Raw genomic sequence first — 19,465 nt, 5'->3', positions numbered from 1 at the left:
TCGTGATTGCCCTCGCTACTACTCCCCCAATTTCCAACCGAGCACGTGACCGTCTATACAAATTAGTTATGGTGAGCACGTGCACGCGTGTGAGATTACTAATATACCCCTGGAGGTTGAATTTCATTTTGGGGGTAGTTTAGTCATTTCATATTGTGGAGTGGACCCCACACTCTCTTCCCTAAAATGCTTCGCCGATTTAAAGAAAAAAAATTAGAGAAGTCGGGTACGTGGGTGCAGATGTAAGGGAGTGTACATAAAAAGAGGGAGCGTCGCTGATGGGTGTGTAGCTTAACCTTGTAGTGGGCGTGGGTTTATGTGAAGACGGTGATGCTTGGTATACTGTGCGCGCGCCCCAAGCCTTGGATCCTCAACTCTCTTTCTCTCATTACTCACGGCTCCGCCGCGCACCACCACCTTCACAGCTATCATCAGAGCCGCTTCCTGCAAACTCCGATACATTTCGGTGAATTAGCCGACAAAAATCGCCGGCGCCATCACTCAACAGCTTGTAATCTAGCTGGTTCCGTCGGCGGTGTCGCGTCCATATGGCATGCGATCCTCCCTTCCGCAGGTGGAAGCGGCGGAAGTGGACTCCAGTGCTGTCGACGTCTTAGGCGGATTCATGAGAGGAAGGGGGAGGGCTCGTGGAATGTCTTGTGGGACGCGCGGCCCGCTCGCTGGCTCCATCCGCCGGACTCGGCGTGGCTGTTGTTCGGAGTCTGTGCATGCCTCGCGCCAATTAATTGGACCGAGGAGAAAAACGATGAAGTAGCCGTTGAGGAGAAAATCGAGAGTTCTGATTTGAGCTGTGCTGCCTCCGATGATAAAATCCCCGAGAGCTGTCCCGATTATAAGGTCACAGGTTAGTTGAACTGTTTTAACTAATTTCACATTTAATTTCTTCCAGGGTTGTTATCTTGCTTCAGTCTCTTAATATTATTTACAGGTACAATGATTAAGAACAGGTTAGGTTATTTATTTGTTTGTTTAAACATTAATGGCAACAATTTGCTTTGCTTTATATAATTTGGATTATCATTTTTGTGTAAAATGTTTTCAGTTGGAATTTTTTACTTTTTTCATTTCATTATTGATATCTTGTACGAGAATTATGAGAAAATGGTCGTAGATTCAGATATATGTTTAATTATTTATTTATGAAATGTTTAAATATATATATTCATCAAACTTCTATGGGTTCAGTTGTTCTACAATCTTCCGTAAGCTACAACATGAAATTAATTCAAAGGAAAATAAGTTTTAAGTATTGAAACAAATTGATTGATGTGATGATGTTGAGTTATGGCACCGCAGGAGTTTTGGCGGATGGTCGGTGCTTGTTTAGAGCAATTGCTCATGGAGCCTGTTTGAGAAATGGAGAGGAAGCCCCTGATGAGAATCACCAAAGACAACTTGCTGATGAATTAAGAACTAAGGTGAAGATTAATACCTTCTGCAGCGTTGACTCTTTGATTTTTCACAGTTAATGGTTGATTCAAATTTGAATTCCTTTTTTGTATTTTCGGTACTTACAAAGTTAAATTTGGCAGGTTGTTGATGAGCTTTTAAAGAGACGTGAGGAAACAGAATGGTAAACTTTGAGATCCTAAAATGTTTCACTGTACTTGGACATGTGTTGTGAAAGTATTTTATAAAATGATCTGTTAGATTTGGAAACTTCACATTAATGATATTTTTGTATTACGGTATCTTCGTACTCTTTAAGGTTTATCGAGGGGGATTTCGATGCATATGTTAAAGAAATTCAACAGCCTTACGTGTGGGGGGGAGAACCTGAGTTACTGATGGCTTCCCATGTTCTGAAGTAAGTTTTTGTCTAATTCATCATCTTTGCTGCTAAATCCTCCTTTAAGTTCAAATTAATCTTTGAACATTCTTTTAAGGAAAATATTTTGGCTCATGAATGAATAAAATTCAATGTATTTAATGGCTTCCTGACCTTCTTGCATATGGATATAAGTTCTCTCTTCCTAGCTTTTTCCTTTCAATTTGGAAAATTTTGCCACCATTATGCTGCAGTTTTTGTTGGAAGTGGAGTGGTGAAAAAGGAAAAAGAATTCCCTTGGAATTGTTTCATTTCATTGTTGAATTAAGTTATTAATGTAAATATTGTTTATGTTATTGTGAAGAGAATGTGTTTGAATCCATTTTTTCTTAGTACCCTGCTCTTACCTCGGAGCTCAATATCACTGCTTCATTTAATTGATTATCTCAAACCAAACGGAGGTTCGACTAAAGGATGTCAAACCAAACAGGCTATCTTTTTCTTCATGCAGCATTCCTTTGCTCATTTCATATTATCTGTTGGACTTGCCTTCATTTTGAACTTGCTGTGGCCTGTCCTTCTATGCATTTTCATGTCAACTTAACCCTTGTATTTGACATGCGTCCTTTATGCACCCAGGACACTGATATCAGTCTTCATGAAGGACAGAAGCTCAGGTAAGCTGGTAAGCATAGCAAACTATGGCCAAGATTATCAGAAGGATAACGAGAGTCCCATTAATGTGTTGTTTCATGGATATGGTCACTATGATTTGCTGGAGACTTTTTCTTAATGTAGCTAGCAGAAAATAAACACACAGAAGTTTTGGGAATGGCTTATTCCTTTTTGTTTCATATTAAACATAATAATCTCATGAGGAGCTCTTTTTTTTTTCTGGTGGGTGTACTCCATCCAGATAAGAATCTGTCTCAGAGAATCATAGATTTGCTGTGGCACCTCATTTCAATTTACAGGCTTGTTGAGTTTTGTAGATTCCCTGTTTGTTTTTACAAATTTAAAATGCAAGCAAAATGTCCAACTGCCCATTTCTTTTGGTTGCTCTGATTGATGTTTCTTATAGAATCACTGATGTTTTCTGTTTCCATTCATCCTGTAGTGGGAAACTAGTAAATTTTGTTCACATCAGGCTTGGGCTTGAGGAAACTGTAGTTTGCTATCAAACTCTATCTCCCATTCTAAGTATATTGAGTTTGTTGCCTTCAGCTTGAAAGCAGCAGATGTGAAATTTAAGAATTCACAGATGTCGAGGAATTTGATCTGTGGGGATCTTTTGAAGTTACTTCTGATTTTCTTCATTCTGGATGGATTTGTCGCCGACTGTTTTATGCATTCCGATATAGGTTAGGTTGATGACTATTTAGATTTAGATTTAGTTACTCTAGAAGAATTTATTCTGTGAAAGCCTGCACTATTCAAGATTTCTAACAAAAGTACAGATATGCAAGCGGGTATCACAAAGTACATGCAAGATTACACTTCATTAGTCTGCTATCATTAGTATAATTCCTGCAGAAACTAGATGTATTTTCATATTTAATTATGTTTTTGCTCCGCTGACTTCAGTTTTCTCAGAATTTTTACCCAATCTAATGATCTTCTTTCTCAAGTAATTTACTTTACCCGGTCCCTTCACCTCAAAATGTGGATCACCTCTTGTTTCGTCAGTGCTATACATGTTTAGAGAGATACCAATACATATATATATATGTTCTTTGGAACTTCTTTTGGAGAAAGTTGATTTGGGCGGCAATGGTGAGATCCTTTGCAGGGTCCTTAAACAGTACATCCTTTTACAGAAGGTATGATCAAATTAAAATGAAGAGAAGGGAAGACATGGAAGATTAGTGGCCCCTTGCTGGGGTCAATAGAAAATCAAAATGTTGGCAGGAAGATTTCACATACTTGTCTCCAATAGAAAGTCTTCCAATATGTAGGAGTGGCGCCCCATTACCCCATTCCCTAATAAAGGCAGGCTTTACATACTTCTCAATCATGGTCGCTGCTTGGTTCGTATGCTGATAACCTATATAGCCTATTTGATTACACAACTAGGAATAATAAACACCTCTTTTTTAAGTTTGTTTGAATTTTATGTATAGGCTATAATATATACATATGCCCTAGATAACCTATTTGATTATACAAGGAGGTATAAAAACCTTTTTTTTTTTTTGGTGTTTATTTAGAATTTTATAAAGGGTGCTCGTATGTTAACTGAAAATGGTTGCTGTTACATCTGATTTTCTGGTGGTTTGGTACCCTAGCAGAGTGTTTAGGGACCATAGTCCATAATTGAATAGGACAATCTCTTGTTAGGTGGCTGAGTTGGATAATATTCCAAGTGTATACTCTTTGCTCTTATTCTTTTATTGAAGGAATTGGCAAAGCCCTTCTGGGCAACTTAGTGGAGGTCCTGCACTGAATTCTCTGTACACTCTTCAAAATTTTGGTTGGATTGAGCATTGGGGAAAATTATAGTTTACCATATTGTTTTGAAAAATTAAGTACCTACATAATTTCTTAACTACAAGAGTAGATAAGTTTTTTTAGAATAATAAAAAAAAAAATTTGACTGTATAAAATTTCACGTAATGCTAGAACTGTACATGCAAATTTTTTTTTAAAGTTTACTGTACATTTTTATATTTCCTCAAAAATTAAAAAAAAGTTTTAATATATTTTTTAATTCTATGTAAGTTACAAATTTATTCTAAACAAATCCTTTTTTTTTCTTTTTTTTGGTATAGAGACACTCAAAACGAAGATTGGAATAAATCCATTTTAAAAATTTTATAGTTTACAAGGTGATCGTTTTTTAATTATTTTTGGGTGTCATTAGAAAAGATAATATAATCTTTATATTATTTAAAATAATTTTATAGACGAACAAATGTGATAGAATCTGTGTTTTATTCAAAATAAAAGGAAGAAAAAAAATAAAAAAAAAAGAGTAGTAATTTATCTTTTTTTTTTGGTGGAGACACTCAGAATGAAGATTTGAAGAAATCCATTTTAAAAATCTTATAGTTTACAACGTGATAGTTTTTTAATTATTTTTATTTTAATAAGTTGGTATAATTTTCAAAATAAAAAAATTAATACTATTTTATTAAAATTAATAAAGGGAGGAACGACAACAAGAAGCTGGTTTGCCCGAGAGGTTAAGGGGGAAGACTTAAGATCTTCTGCACATAAGTGCGCATGGGTTCGAACCCCATAGCCAGCATCTTCATGTTTTTCTTTTTGTTTCCTACTCCTATTACGGGCTTTTATATTTTCACCCCAAATAATTTCCCCTCTCTTAATGCATATACATACAATTATCATAAATTAAATTTTTTTATCGTCAAATTTATTAAAATTAATTTTTTATAATAACTATATATTTACTAAAATGTACTACTATAGAAATTTACAATATAATATACCCTTAAAAAGTACCATATAATGCACCAAATTTGCGAGAATGATCACCCTTATTATTTCATCTTCTTTAAATTAGTCTGTAAATTTTATTTAAAAGATATGAATTGCTTAAGAAATTATTTTGAATAACAAATATTTGAGATATGAGAGAGAGAGAATATCCCCAAATCACTATGTAAATAGCAAGCCTATCTTCATATATGTATATATATATATGTATGTATGTTTACATCACCTATTTAAACTTTAAAGCACCTTGAATTTGTGCATCTCATAATTCCAAAAAATTTGATTTTAACAATTTGATCAAGTGAAAAAAAAAAAAACATGTATAGAAAATGAATAATAAATTATCTTGACTTTGTTGATGATCATGAAAAACTAACTAAGAGTTGGGGAGGAAGGTGCCAACATAACCAACTCCTGCAACAAAGAATGCTAAGGATTGGAGGAAGAGATATATGAAGTACTGATTTCTCCCAAAAGCAACATCGTAGCATCCACAGAAGAAGAGGTAAGCTCCTACTCCAAGCTCCAATCCATGGATTCTGTTCACCAAACACACCCACATGTTACCTTTATATGTTCATGCTTACATATACATATGTATATACATGCTTATATCATAGAGACAGAATCCCCATGACGAAATTCCCAAATTAAAAGGATTTCCCTTTTGTTTTTGTCAAAAGCTATAAAAAAAATATAAACTCCACATTTTGTGTTAGATTTAGATTTTTCGTCTATATTTTATATTACGTTGTAACTTGATTTCTCAGTACAAGAATGAATGATCTTAAAAAATATATAATATATTTATCTGATAAAATTTGATGTATAAAACTAAATCAAGTTACGGGTTCTAAAATGCGAGTAGAATTTTTAGAATTCAAGACTACCTTTCTCCTATCTTGATCCGGAATTTCTTAGGAACTTTGGTGCCTGATTTGACTTTAAGACCATCTCCTAGTTTCTCAGTGACAACCCATTCGTTCACTCTCCCTGCTTCGAGCAAACCTATGAATGTAGCCTTGGTACGATGCAAGGACATGACATTTTCAAATAAGATCCAGAACACCAGCAAGTGAAGTGACCTGCATATTGTAGATTTTTTTAACAAATAACTAACGAAAGGAATCAATGGAGATTGAAATTAGGTGATGGAGAGAAAGATAGGAGAGACCTCGGAGTCCCAACCGCGTTGAGGAGGGTTATGGTGGAAGGAATATAGACAGCTCCCCATTTGGGAACTTCAACTTCCGGAACCAAAACAGTTGCAGGCAAAACTACGCAATAGAATATGAATGTCACAATGTGTGCCACGATTTTCCGGACGAAGAAAAAGCTGTATATCACATATAACTTCTTCCACAAGGAAACTTTCTGCAAAAAAATCAGTAGGATTATCATATTCTAATTCAAAATCATATAATATTATGACCCAAAAAGTTTATAAATCATCATATGTACACATATTTAATTGATGTATGAAAGAAAGTACCTTGTTTCTTACTATTTCCATAGCCATTTTCTTGAAGAGGTTAGCTGGGCCACAAGACCATCTGTGCTGCTGATATCGGTAGGCCTTGAATGTGCTAGGCAATTCATTCTTCACCTAAAATTGTATGTGGAAAGTTAAAATTTCAGTTATGTACTCTTTCATTTGTGTGAACTATATATTTGTATATATATAGATATATATATATGGATCAATTGATATTTTCTGGTGAAGAATTTACATCCTGGCAAGTAAACTATACTGATAATAGTATGAACGTTGGCATTTATACAACTGAATTGAATTGTATGTATGTATGTATGTATGTATGTGGGTATATATATATTTGGATATATACCTTGAGATCAGCTACATATACAAACTTCCATCCTTTGAGACTAGCTCTTACAGCCAAATCCATGTCCTCCACTGTTGTTCTATCCTTCCATCCTCCAGCCTCATTCAGTGCTGAAATTCTCCAAACACCAGCTGTACCTGCATTTTCATGATCCAATTTTTCCTGTTACACCATGAAATTTTTTAACCTAACATCTGCTGTAAAAACTTTGAAAAGGTTAAAAAAAAAAAATTACCATTGAAGCCAAAGAAAGCATGTGTTGAAGATCCCACTTCTTGCTCCACTGTAAAATGGTAATCCAGTGACATCTCTTGCATCCTTGTCATCAAACATTCATCAGCATTTACTGCAATATTAAACCAATCACAGGAATCATTATGCCAGATGATGAACAAGTAAAAATTAGGGATGACAAAGAAAAATCGTGACCCTTTACGACCTAAATTGACCTTCTAGGTCCGAATTTACTCTTATTTTTTATCTCGAAAAAATCCAGTAGGCTGTAGTTAAATTTTAAATTAAATCATGATCGAGTCAAATTTGAGTTTAATAGGAAAAATTCGTTCTCGTCAGAATCCAACCCGATTGAATATTAATATATAATTTCATTTCATTTTCGGTTTAACGTACATATATGTGATGTATTGATATATACAATCCAAATTGGATAGGTTTAAAAATGTTATCATTATACCCCCAAAAAAAATATGAAAAGAAAAAAAGCAAAGAGAAAAGGACATAATGGTATATATTGATAGATCTAAAGTTGAAAACTGTAAGAACTAAGTCATCTCAGAAACAAGAAATGAAAAGCCAACCTACTGAAATAAATGCTTAAAGCATGTATAAACTAGAAATATGACATTTGTAAATACTAAGAATAAAATATAGTTATATATGTATATATAAACTCTGAAATTATGAAGAACAAAAAAAATTATTAAAAGAAAGTAAAAAAAATTGGGTTTAATTAAAATTAATTACCAAATTTCCAGCGAGCTTGAACCAGTGCAATTTCAGGATTATGAACCAGGAATGGAATACTGCGCCAAAGGAAATCGGGTTCAGGCTGGAAATCAGCATCAAAAATGGCTACAAAATCACACAACTTCACATAACTGTGCTTCATCCCTTCTCTCAGAGCCCCTGCTTTGTATCCATTTCTGTTGTCTCTAATCTCATAGTTTATATTTATTCCTTTGCTTGCCCATCTCTGGCACTCTAATTCTACCAGTGCCTGTTTAATCCAATGCCCAAAAAAACCCAACAAAAATATTAAATTCTTTTCATTTTTTGTCTTTGGAGATTACAGAGAATTTAAATTTTCTTTAATGGGAAAAGATTGAAAAGTAATTTTTCTTGATTTCTTGAGAAACCCAGATCAGAAAAAGCTAATTTATAAGATTACCCAGATGCTAAAATTTTGAGTAGAAGAAAGAAAGAGTTATGGTGGCAAAACCTTAATGGCAGGGTCCGTTGAATCATCAAGCACTTGAATTATGATTCTATCAGATGGCCATGAAAGCCCACATGCAGCTCCAATTGATAACTGATAAACCTGCATGTTCATTATACAATGTAACACTACATATCAATATATATAAATTTGTATATATGTAACTAAGTTAAGTAGGAAGTTTAGAGTAAAGAAATGGAAAGGGAAGTGAGAAAAGTATTACCTCTTTTTCATTGTACATTGGGATTTGGACTAAAACCATAGGGTAAGTAGAATTACCAAGCTCAATATCATCCTTCATTTTCTCCCATTTATACATCTTCTGTGGTTTTCTACCAACCAACTTTACAAACACTACAACAATCCCCATGTACACTCTTTCAATAAAAAGCATTACGGACATAGCCAAACATGTATACACCAAGAGTTTCAACACCGGCACGATCAATGGCGCCTTCGCCTGCTCCCAAACCAACCCAATTTGGCCCGAAAAGCCATAGCCAGCGCCACGAAAAGTGTTGGGAAAGATGAGGGCAGAGGGAATATTATCCATTGTGGTTGTGTGTGTTTTTTTGTTGTGGGTGAGTTAGGATGTGAGTGAGGAAATGTGGGTTAGTGTTTATATGGTGGGAAAAGGGAGAGAAATGGTTTTGGGTTTGAAATTTCTTTTGGTTGATTTTTGCTTGTGAGTTAAGGTTAGGCAATGTGGTAATGTTGTCAGTGAATTTTAAAGAGGAGAAGGGGAAAGAAAAAAAAAAAGGAGTCTGGCAATATGATCACAAAATATTAGGTGAACCCATTTCGTAAATCATAGGAAAGAAATCAAGAACATATACACATCATGTGTATCTATATATCTATGCGTGTGTACATATATATAAATATATATATATAAATCTTTGAAAAAGGATGAAACTGTGAAAAAAGAGAGACAGAAAATGAGATCCAAAATGTATTTGGAGTCACTTGATTTTCTAGCTAGCTGAAAGCTGATATAGATGGTTGTAGGAAGAGAAAAGGGTGAGTAATGGGTTAAAGCTGGCCTCTGTATTTATAAAAGAAAAAATTAGTGTAAGTAATATAACAATGGAAAAATAGAAGGAGAATATACATATATATATATATGTATGTATATATTGTGTTTATATATAACAATGGTCAAATGGAAAAGGACAGGGGATCTTAAACAAGCAATCAAGTTTCAAATTCCTGCGGCTTTTCCTTCACTGTTCTTGGAAATATTTGGATTAAGACTCACAAAATCAGAGCTTCTTTATGTATTAACTTTAAATTTTGCACCTAATTAATTCTTTTTTTTTCTGTTCATTATTTTAAGTAAATGTGACACTAACTTAACTAGGTTAGCTTTTTTTTAACATATATATATATATTTATATAAAGTTTCTAGTGGGTGGACAAAAATATTTTAGCAATCAATTTTGGGTAATAGGAAAAGAGAATATGGTGGGGAGATAAATAAATGTTCTAGAAATAAATTTGAGTTGTAAAATATATGAAATATAATTATTTTATTAAAAAATTTATAAAATATATATTTCTCAAAAATTTTATTAAAAAAAATTAATTTTCTAATATTATTTGAATAAATTCCTCTAAAATAAATATGTATTTAAATCAATTCAACAAGTGATTTTATTCCAAATTATATTTTCCGGCGAACCCCAAATAATTTCTCGAGTCTGATACAAGAATAAAATATAAACACTAAATTGAATTCATTTGTAAACTCAATCTTTTATATTATAAACTCAATTATATGTAATGTTAAAATACATAAAAAAGATTAGTTACAATTACTTTTCAATTATAAAAAATGTTATAAACGAAATAGTAAGAACACCAAAAGCATAAAATTTTTGGATATGAATACGAATGCGCTAATTTAATACTTAAAATTTTTCATTTTATTTGAATTCTGTAAATTTGAATCTCGTTAAAAATATATAACTTGTTATTTTATGATTGTATTATTAATAAGTAGTCGGACTTATAATATTCGATTTGTAAATCAATGATTTAACTTAGGATGACAAAAATTGCTCTTAGTCTCTAGGGATGTATTTAACAGTCAAAAAGGGTTTTATGGAACATTGAAAACAAAGTGAGGGGTCACTTTCTGAAAAGCAGAAGGCTCTTGTTCAATTTTACTTCACACAGCTTCTGATTACTACTTCTCAACTCTAAACCCGCCTACATTTATGTAATATAAGCATCCATACATACAAAGAGATATATATATATATATATATATATAAACACACTTATATACATCTTACCTACATATATATATATATATGTCAATTATATTAAATGGGCATGCACTATTAATTCAGTATAATATGAATCAACATCAATTTAGACTTGGTTTTCTGTTAATAAAGATTAATTGCCACCAACAATTAAGAATACTAGGCAGTTTTTGTGTAAGAAAATTCAAAGTATAAACTAATACTTGGTCAATATATTAGCACTTGTCAAAAACCATACACGCGCATATATATATATATGTATATATAAATATATGTATACAGGCATTATATTCATATAGATGAAGACATACCAATTCCCAAATCCATTCCCCTTATTTAATTATTATACTTACCCAACATCACATTTTCGTTGTCTTCTTCTTTTTTGGTTAGGTAGTCTCCAAATTTGAAACAACTTCACACATATATAATATCGAATTAATACAAAATTTACTTTATATGCAATCCTATACATATAAATATTTATATGGATGATCTAAATCTAATGTTTCAATGAATTATATATATATATATATAATCATTGTGGCATGAGTATACCTGGTTTGGCTACTTGGTGATTATTACTGCATCCACCACACTTCACATTCACATTTGCCCACCGAAAACCTAGAATGAAAAATCATTCTAATGTGATGCAATATCTAACCCCATGTGCAACATTGCTTTCTCCACAATGCCTGACGATTGCTGACGTCACACACACACACACACATAATATATATATATATATATATATATATTTATAGGAATTTTAAATTTTCACCCCCATAAAAATTTTCTAATGTAAAAAAAAAAGTCAGTCAGCTGATCAGGCAACAGGCCTAAACCATGCTTTTCAAGTTGTCATGTTGGCAAACAAAAATGAAGAAAAAATATAACAAATCTGCATGCCCTATAAAAATGATAGTTCATGCAGTTCCAACCCAGAAAGAAAATGTAGATATATAATGAAGCCAAAAGAAATCATGTATTTAATCTATCAAATACTAATAAATACCGTTGTTTCGTCTGTTTCTGCTTCAGTGTCTGTAGATTCTATACGCCCTGCAAAATTCTAATACAGTTGTTGCAGCAGTCGTGAAAAGCTGTCAATAATCGATAGGCTTTTCACCGATCACGTTCACTAAATAATAGGGATGGGAGGACTTGGAAATAACAGAAACTAACAATTAACTATAAAGAGATATGAACTAGGATATGGAATGGACTTCATCTCTTCTACTATCTTCGCCCATACCTCACACTTCTGCTGAGTTCAATGAGGCTCGGATGCAGAGCCTTCCACTGTCGACCAAGATTATGCAAAGGTAGAACACAATAGAAACTTAAGCTAACTTTACCCTAAACCTTCATTTTGCTGAGGAAGAAAAACCTGGAATAGCGGAAAGTGGTTCGTGTTCCGCTTCCAAACTTCAAGATTCGAACACGGGCTGTGTACAACATAACTTCCTTAGGGCTTCAGGTACTGCTTGCCCACATTTTTCGAGGATTTCAACCAATGGACCAGCCTGCAGTGCATCATCTTCCGTTAAAAAGCTATGTAATGCACCCTTCACAGTACAGCGGGCCATCCTCGTGAGAATTTGAACATAATTTTGGATTGCTGGAACAAACTCAGGAAGTATAATGATATCATATTCCTCTAAACTGGTACTACTGATCTGGTCTGTATTAATCATGGACACCACAGGTCTCACTCGGTCATCAGAATCCAGACTGAACGGGGAAAAGAAAAAAGAATGGTCAGTATGAATGGCACAAAACATAACTGAATTGTATATTTCCCTAAAAGGACATGTAATTTACAGGACATATAAATTTTCCGTGATTTTTAGCAGCCATACAAGACAAGCACAATTTTAAGGTATTTTCAGGAAAAACAGAATTCATTCAAAAGGAGGACCAAGCCATCACCACAGTAATTTATTAAAAAAAATACTAATCAAGCAGTCTAGCAAAATTCTGAAGTGAAAGACCCATTATTTACAATTTTATAACTATGCTCATGCTGCAAGATTGATCTACCTATATAGGAGATCTCCTACCAACTGTCATCCCGGAAAATAAATTGACAAAACAAGGAACAAGAAAAGTAAATTGTATAACAGCATCTTAAAGAAACATATACCTGCGCTTGACTTCTGAAGTAAGATCATATTCTTGAGTTGAGAGGCAATAACCTTTCAGCTTGAGGGCAGGCCCTAACTTCTTGAATTTCCCATTTTTCTTAACAATGCATAGCACCTTAAGTAACTGGAGGTTCTCACCATATGCTTTATCCAAAACTTCAACGCACTGCCAAAAAGAAGCATGAGCTCAACAAATTATTCCCAAAAAAACAATTTTATTATTGAAATAAACTACTAAATTAACATTTTCAAGTAGAAACTTAAAAGTCTATCCTATATCTATTGTCAATAGGAGACAAGATGTGAAATTGCTACACGTACTTGAATAGCATGTAGCATTATATCCTTGGAAAATGATCATGTATTATTTTCTGAAAAAAAATCTTAATAATTCCGGAAGGTAACAAAGGGTAAATTATATAGAGAAAATTGCTGATGTAAAACAAAATGAATGAAACTATTAAAATATAAACTGAACACGAAACATCAAAATTAATTTGACGGTTATTTTCTGATTAACTTTTACAGATCTAAAAGTGAAGTAGACTCATATGGTAGAGGAAAACAATAAAAAGGAATATCAGAGTTTTAAAGACTTGTCTGAGCAAAATAGGTACAAGAGAAAATGGCAAGAAAGGACTCCATTCATTCACTGCGAAATGGCAATGGAGATTGGGTCCAATCCCATGGGAAATGGCAATGAGAAAGGGTCTTGTTCAGATGAAAAAGCATGTTTCTGAATCAACATTGCTGTGGTACAACCATTGGCCTTATCCTAAAACTGGCACCTTGGCAGGAAAGCAACCATTATTTACCTTATCCTCTGTTCCTTCTTTCAAACAGTTAACAACATGTCAAAGCACATACCTTAACTAATCTTTCTTCATTCGAGGCACAAACATTTACAGATTGAATGATACATGCACCTTGACTGGCAACAGAATCGTTGAGGGATAACCTACAAATTGATTCGTTCAAAAGAATCTGAACAGCTGAAATACATCTATGGTTAAAGCCGTCACTGAAAACAACAGTTTGAGGTCTTCCAGAAATAGCCTGCTTGATGGATTTTAAAGCATCAAGACAACCATCTCTATAAAGAGATTGAAGTTGATCCACAACCTACAAAAGCACCAAAATAGCAATCAGAAATGAAGGGAATTCTAAAACTCACAAATAAATAAACTTTTGATATCAAGGTCATAAACTAAAAAATGTATTATGTAAACTGATGGAACAAAATGACCAACTCTTAGCTAAAATTCATAACGAGAACCAGCCAATAATTCATAGACCCACTAAATCACACTCGGAGTTATGTGTCAAGAAATTATTATCTGTATAATCCATAACAAGTCATGCATTTTAAAACCTTTTCACATGTGAGTTTTAGACAATACCAATTTTTGATGAACTTATGCATGTAACAAATCCAGAAACTTTATGGAATATATTTGTCACAATTTTTTGCAAAAATTTTGATTGGAACACATCCAGAAATTCTATGGAATATATCTGTTGCGAATTCACCCTCAAGAATGTAAATTCCATCAGTAGATGAAAAAGGTTAATCTCATTTGGAATTCCGCATAGAACTAAAACAAGGCATTTTAAATTCCATTGAAGTTGATGGAATTTTATAATGAATTTTTTCTTTCAACATGGAATTTGATAATTGATCAATTTAATCTCCTTAAAGAGGATTTTCACAACTCCTGGTTGGACTAAATGTAGATTTACAAATAAATTCTACAAAATCTTAGATTTGTTCTATATATAGTGTAAAGGAAAGTGACATTATGACAGGTTGAAACTTCTAAAATGACAACATACAGCAGGTATGAAAACCACAATACTATAGAGAGGCTAACAACCACAAAGATATAATACATAATCAACTAGAGACATTAACCAGCCCATTAACAAGTACATTAAATAACATACTTTATATGCAAAAACAAGCATCTCTCGAATACGAAACATATCATGGACAAAGGAGAACAGCTTTCAAGTCCATGTTCAAGCATTAAAGCCAATAAAGTCGACCTTTTCAGGCAAAGTAGCAATATAATAGATGACAATATCCAGCAATATGTGTGTTTGCATACATGTCAGCATGTGTGTTTGCATGCATGTCAGCATGTGTGTTTGCATGAGGCACTAATTAGCCCACTATCTTTTACAACATTTGCTACCGTAATTGATAAACTAACTGCCTAAAATTTTAAAAAAATTAAAATTTTAAAGAAAAGCATAAACCCTGAGTATAAATATAGAAATAAGTTTCTTTTACTGCACTGAGTAAGACAGTTCCTCTAATTTAACCAAAATAATTTTTTTTTTCTCAATATAAACCAAAATAAAATTCACGTAAACATAATCAAATAGGTTAATAAAGTACCAACAAGGAGAGCCCAGATGCATCAATGGCCTTCAAAGAAACAAGCTCCAAAAGTCTCTCAGGTGTAGATATAAGGAACTCAGGCTCACAACTCTTTAACCTACAATACAGAGTACATTATTCTTGAAAGATATAGAAAAAGACAAGCTAAAGTCCAAATTACTCAAATGACAATAGACTAGTAATGAAATAAAGAGACAGGATCAGTTTGCACAATGGTATGCTCATTTCAATGTATAAATTAAGCATAGTGAAGAAGAAAGAGTGGAAGAGAGGGAAGGAGGGTGAAGCAGTAGACAAGACATCCTTGACATGGAGTAAATCATGATCCCACTTAATTGAAAATAAGCCTCGCAAATCCTTAGCTGGGTACCATGTTCAACTTCACTGAACTGATACACATTAATTTATATGAAAAGATTATCAATCTTGCAGGCTTGCATGAATCTTAACTCCTTAATGCACAGCACACAGCACAAAGTGACCTGCTGCATGGGCCCTTGTTTCCTTGTATTTCATCAATCTCTTACAAAATAAAAACCAAAAATCAGCAATCTTTACCCATTAATTTGATGGTCTAATGAGGCACCAGGGTGTAAATTCACTGTATGGATTCCAAGAGCTTTCAAAGGCTTGCACACTGAACGCACCTGTTACCCATCCAAACCAATGGCTTAGCAAGGCTCACTCACTACACTACATGAGCATCAAAGGAAAGATACTTTTTCTATCATGTATTAATAAATAGAAATTCTGTAAGATTGGATCAGTTAAACCAAGTGAACATGACAAAAATTAATATGCATCATAAGCACCTATTTCAAATTTATTTTACGAAATGTCAGAAACAAAATATGGAGGATTCAATTATGTTACCTGAGCATAAGAAAAATAAGCCAGAATCATAGTGAAGATACAATTTAAAAATCACAAACAATATAATGAAAGTATCACAGACCTTAGCAGCTTTGTCTTGGGATGATACAAGGAATAGAAGAAAGGGGCTGTTGAACACCACACCATCCTTCTCCTTTCTTGCAATAGCATCAGCAGCAATAGAAGCCAGCCATGCAATTTGCTCCATATTTGGAGATGATCCACTCGTGTCCAAAATGTCGTTTCCAACTGAATATTGTTTCCAGAACTCAACTCCCCATGTATTAAAAAAGAAAGGCTTCTCCTTTTCACTATCAAGGATACCACTCTTATGCAGCGCATTCTCTATCTCATTCAAGCACATCATAAGAAACTTTGATGGATATTCTAAGATCTCCTGATCAGGCTTTTGATGACCATGGGCACCAACTTCCCCAACGAGCTGAATTTTGCTTCTTTCTAGGTCAGTACGTCCTTCCTGCCCCGTGTTTCCAGAAAGTGATGTTCTAGTTGCACCTCTTGACAGCTTACTCATTTCATCAGTCTGTTCTAAATGATTGTCTTCTGTATTTCTCTTACCAAAAGATTCTTTGTTTGGAACTGTGGTCTTGCCCTTAACAACCTTCCTTTTTTCCTTCTTTTTAAAGTCAATTTTACCTTGCTTATCATTAAACGGATCATCTGGGGTTGGGAGACTAAAGCACATTCCCTGTATGATGTCATAAATAGTTAGAATCACATTATCAGGAAACCAAGCATCATAAATTTTACAAACATCTCTTTCTTGATGCAACCAAGGGAGCAAGAAAACTGATGACTGTAACAGATCAGACAAACAAAATATGAAGCTCCAGAAACATCTAATAACACAAGAAATTGAGTGAAAATACAATCATCTTCAACCTTAGGCGGACAGAACATGTGTCACATTTACTCGTCAGTCTGAGCTAGATGGTTAACGTAAAGAGAATCTTACAGTCCTGGGTTTGGGATCTAGTTATGAGTTTGAAAACAGAAAAATCAAAATGGGTTTAGATTGTTTAACGCTTTCCTTCCGACACCTACCTTAGAAACCATTATGGGCTTGTTAGGGTATGCAATGATTTCTTAGTTTTGAAAGAGAAATTCAAACTTTCATAAAAAGCTTATAATTTTCTTCTCCTCTGAATTATTAAAAAAAAAATGCAGATAGCCACAAAGTGGTAATGGTAACTGCTGATAAAAACAGGAACTGCCTTGTGAGTCGAAATGGTAACTGCCCAAAAAAAAAGGAACGAACTAGTGAGTGGAAAAGATAACTGCCCTTAAAAAAGAATTAACCAGTATAATAAAACTTAGAGGGAAAAATAGGAAAAATTTGTGAAAACGAACTTTTATCTAACCATAATTGCCTACTTTCCTCATTTTCTGTGTTTAGTATTAGTGAAACGTGTGTAGAAACTTCCCACTAACTTGCTGACTAGATATGAACTTATCGTAACAGAAAACAAATTAAACTGAGCTGAAGTTCAATTCTTACTGCTTTCCTTAGTTAACCCCAAACAACCCCACCCATATACTGTAGCCATGAGATATGAAAAGAACCAAACCTGGATTACAATATTACATGCCTTTTCAGTTCAGGACAGTTAATACATAACACCACATCATACAAATAAGGTAAGCATCCATGCCAATTTCCAAAAATGCTCTAATCCTACTTGCGAGAAACTAATAGCAGAACCCAGAGACCTTCCAACAACCTTATTGAATCTACATAGAATCCATAATCAACTATGAAAATGTGGTTGTCAATTAGATTGAAAAACTAAGAGTGCATTCAGTGACAACAAATAATGCTTTTTTAAAAAAAATAAAAGTATGAAGTTGTATTGAAGTAAATTGTCAAGTGAGCAACCCCCATTTACAAAAAATTTACAAATCGACTATAGAACCAAGATCATCAAAGCATTCGGATGTTATGTCCTAAACAACAAATAATGATTATTTTCTGACAACATTTTCACTTTCAAGAAACGGAAAAGGAAAAAGATAATTTGTTACCAATACAACTAATGCTTCCTGTAACAACAGCGAACGAGGTATCATATCATTTGAACAATCATAACATGAAGGTTTTCTCATTCACAAACAATCCTTTCCACCTCCTAGATATCAGGTAAGTGTATTCATCTTCTCCCCTATACATACTCCATAGACAAAATTCATTCCTCTGCCCTTTCAGAGTGACAGAATAATCAAAATAACAATATTCCGCAAATTTTTACAAGAAAAAATAAATCAACGATTTCGCTATACTTTCAAAAGAAACCACTACCTGACACATGCGGCGTTTACCAGACTTTCGCCGCTTCTTGGCTGCTATAATAGAAGCGATCCGAGCAGCGACTTTAGAAGAGTCATTCTGCTGTTTATTGAGCTTCTTTCTATTTGCTTTGTTCTTCTTCCTCTTCACAACATCATCTCCCTTCACCATCTCTATAAACAACCTACAAAACTCCAAGAACGAAAGATGTATTTGCTTATGTATATTATATGTACCAGTAGAGTGTATATATGTGCATACGCTCTTGAAGTTGAGGTATATTTAGTGCGGCGTGTGCGGCGTTTGCAGCCAAAAAATGAACTGCTAGGATATACAATTCCGTTGTCAATGGCACAATCGTGATTTCCTTTAGAAGACGATGGTAATTTTGACCATTTGCATCGTTTGGGCCTCGCGGGTCTTCTTAAAGAGTAAACTTATCTACGGGCTTACGGTTCGGAGCGGCCCGAACATTTTCCGGGTTTATATGGTTTGAACGGCCCGACATCGCCAAAGAAGAATGAATTTATGGAAATTTGACTGGATTTTTTTTTTAATCTGCTACTTAAATTTTTTTTTTAATTTTCTCAAAATTTGAGTTTATATAATCGGAATAAAAAAATCATAATATACTGATTTATTTATCATATTATTATTGGATCGAATATCATATTAAATAATTTAATCTAATATGTTTTTAAAAATTTAGATCGAAAAAATCTCATCTCTAATTACAATTGTGAAATACAAATGTATAGTTATTAAAAACTGTTTATTGATATATGTCGATAATATAAATCAACTTCAAATACAATTAAAATTAACAGTTTCTTATCGTGTATTAAATTATTTTGAAAATAAATTTTATACTTAAATTTTTTAAAAGTTTCTCAAGAGCTTCTTATTAAGAAAATT

At 33.5% G+C, this 19,465-nt stretch overlaps 3 protein-coding genes and 1 non-coding gene across 4 annotated transcripts; 2 read left to right on the top strand and 2 right to left on the bottom strand.

Moving 5' to 3' along the window:
- Positions 1–216: 216 nt before the first annotated feature.
- On the top strand, positions 217–2,835 carry LOC110817745 (uncharacterized). The gene is made up of 5 exons (XM_022046411.2): positions 217–865; positions 1,318–1,439; positions 1,554–1,594; positions 1,730–1,828; positions 2,429–2,835. Exons 1-5 carry the CDS (start codon positions 331–333, stop codon positions 2,580–2,582), a joined length of 951 nt encoding a protein of 316 aa, XP_021902103.1. The 5' UTR covers positions 217–330; the 3' UTR covers positions 2,583–2,835.
- Positions 2,836–4,953: 2,118 nt separating this feature from the next.
- TRNAL-UAA (transfer RNA leucine (anticodon UAA)) lies at positions 4,954–5,036 on the top strand. The gene has a single exon. It is a non-coding gene; the product is annotated as a tRNA-Leu (tRNA).
- Positions 5,037–5,396: 360 nt separating this feature from the next.
- LOC110817729 (glucomannan 4-beta-mannosyltransferase 9-like) lies at positions 5,397–11,976 on the bottom strand. The gene is made up of 11 exons (XM_022046392.2): positions 11,837–11,976; positions 11,377–11,445; positions 8,772–9,593; positions 8,552–8,650; positions 8,077–8,329; positions 7,328–7,438; positions 7,093–7,229; positions 6,738–6,851; positions 6,420–6,619; positions 6,136–6,330; positions 5,397–5,784 (listed from the first exon to the last, which is right to left on the bottom strand). The coding sequence occupies exons 3-11, from the start codon at positions 9,099–9,101 to the stop codon at positions 5,622–5,624; spliced, it is 1,602 nt and encodes a 533-aa protein (XP_021902084.2). The 5' UTR covers positions 9,102–9,593; positions 11,377–11,445; positions 11,837–11,976; the 3' UTR covers positions 5,397–5,621.
- LOC110817756 (P-loop containing nucleoside triphosphate hydrolases superfamily protein) lies at positions 11,788–18,872 on the bottom strand. Its single transcript, XM_088212545.1, has 7 exons — positions 18,563–18,872; positions 16,328–16,954; positions 15,931–16,019; positions 15,370–15,469; positions 13,836–14,090; positions 12,968–13,134; positions 11,788–12,555 (listed from the first exon to the last, which is right to left on the bottom strand). The coding sequence occupies exons 1-7, from the start codon at positions 18,719–18,721 to the stop codon at positions 12,252–12,254; spliced, it is 1,701 nt and encodes a 566-aa protein (XP_088068671.1). The 5' UTR covers positions 18,722–18,872; the 3' UTR covers positions 11,788–12,251.
- Between the last annotated feature and the right edge of the window lie 593 nt (positions 18,873–19,465).

The sequence above is a fragment of the Carica papaya genome, chromosome 2, assembly GCF_054855325.1.
Source record: "Carica papaya isolate Zhongbai chromosome 2, ASM5485532v1, whole genome shotgun sequence".
Classification (NCBI taxonomy): domain Eukaryota; kingdom Viridiplantae; phylum Streptophyta; class Magnoliopsida; order Brassicales; family Caricaceae; genus Carica; species Carica papaya.
This window is presented reverse-complemented; position numbering and strand designations above follow the sequence as displayed.

Excerpts from the sequence above, each read along its gene's own strand:
- LOC110817745 (XM_022046411.2), top strand. The coding sequence starts at position 331 with ATGCTTGGTATACTGTGCGCGCGCCCCAAGCCTTGGATCCTCAACTCT. Across the intron at positions 866-1,317 it reads TCCCGATTATAAGGTCACAG|GAGTTTTGGCGGATGGTCGG; the intron begins GTTAGTTGAACT and ends ATGGCACCGCAG. Across the intron at positions 1,595-1,729 it reads AGACGTGAGGAAACAGAATG|GTTTATCGAGGGGGATTTCG; the intron begins GTAAACTTTGAG and ends GTACTCTTTAAG.
- LOC110817729 (XM_022046392.2), bottom strand. The coding sequence starts at position 9,101 with ATGGATAATATTCCCTCTGCCCTCATCTTTCCCAACACTTTTCGTGGC. Across the intron at positions 6,620-6,737 it reads TGGAAATAGTAAGAAACAAG|AAAGTTTCCTTGTGGAAGAA; the intron begins GTACTTTCTTTC and ends ATTTTTTTGCAG. Across the intron at positions 6,331-6,419 it reads AACGCGGTTGGGACTCCGAG|GTCACTTCACTTGCTGGTGT; the intron begins GTCTCTCCTATC and ends TACAATATGCAG.
- LOC110817756 (XM_088212545.1), bottom strand. The coding sequence starts at position 18,721 with ATGGTGAAGGGAGATGATGTTGTGAAGAGGAAGAAGAACAAAGCAAAT. Across the intron at positions 16,955-18,562 it reads GTAAACGCCGCATGTGTCAG|GGAATGTGCTTTAGTCTCCC; the intron begins GTAGTGGTTTCT and ends GACATCATACAG. Across the intron at positions 13,135-13,835 it reads ATGAAGAAAGATTAGTTAAG|TGCGTTGAAGTTTTGGATAA; the intron begins GTATGTGCTTTG and ends TCTTTTTGGCAG.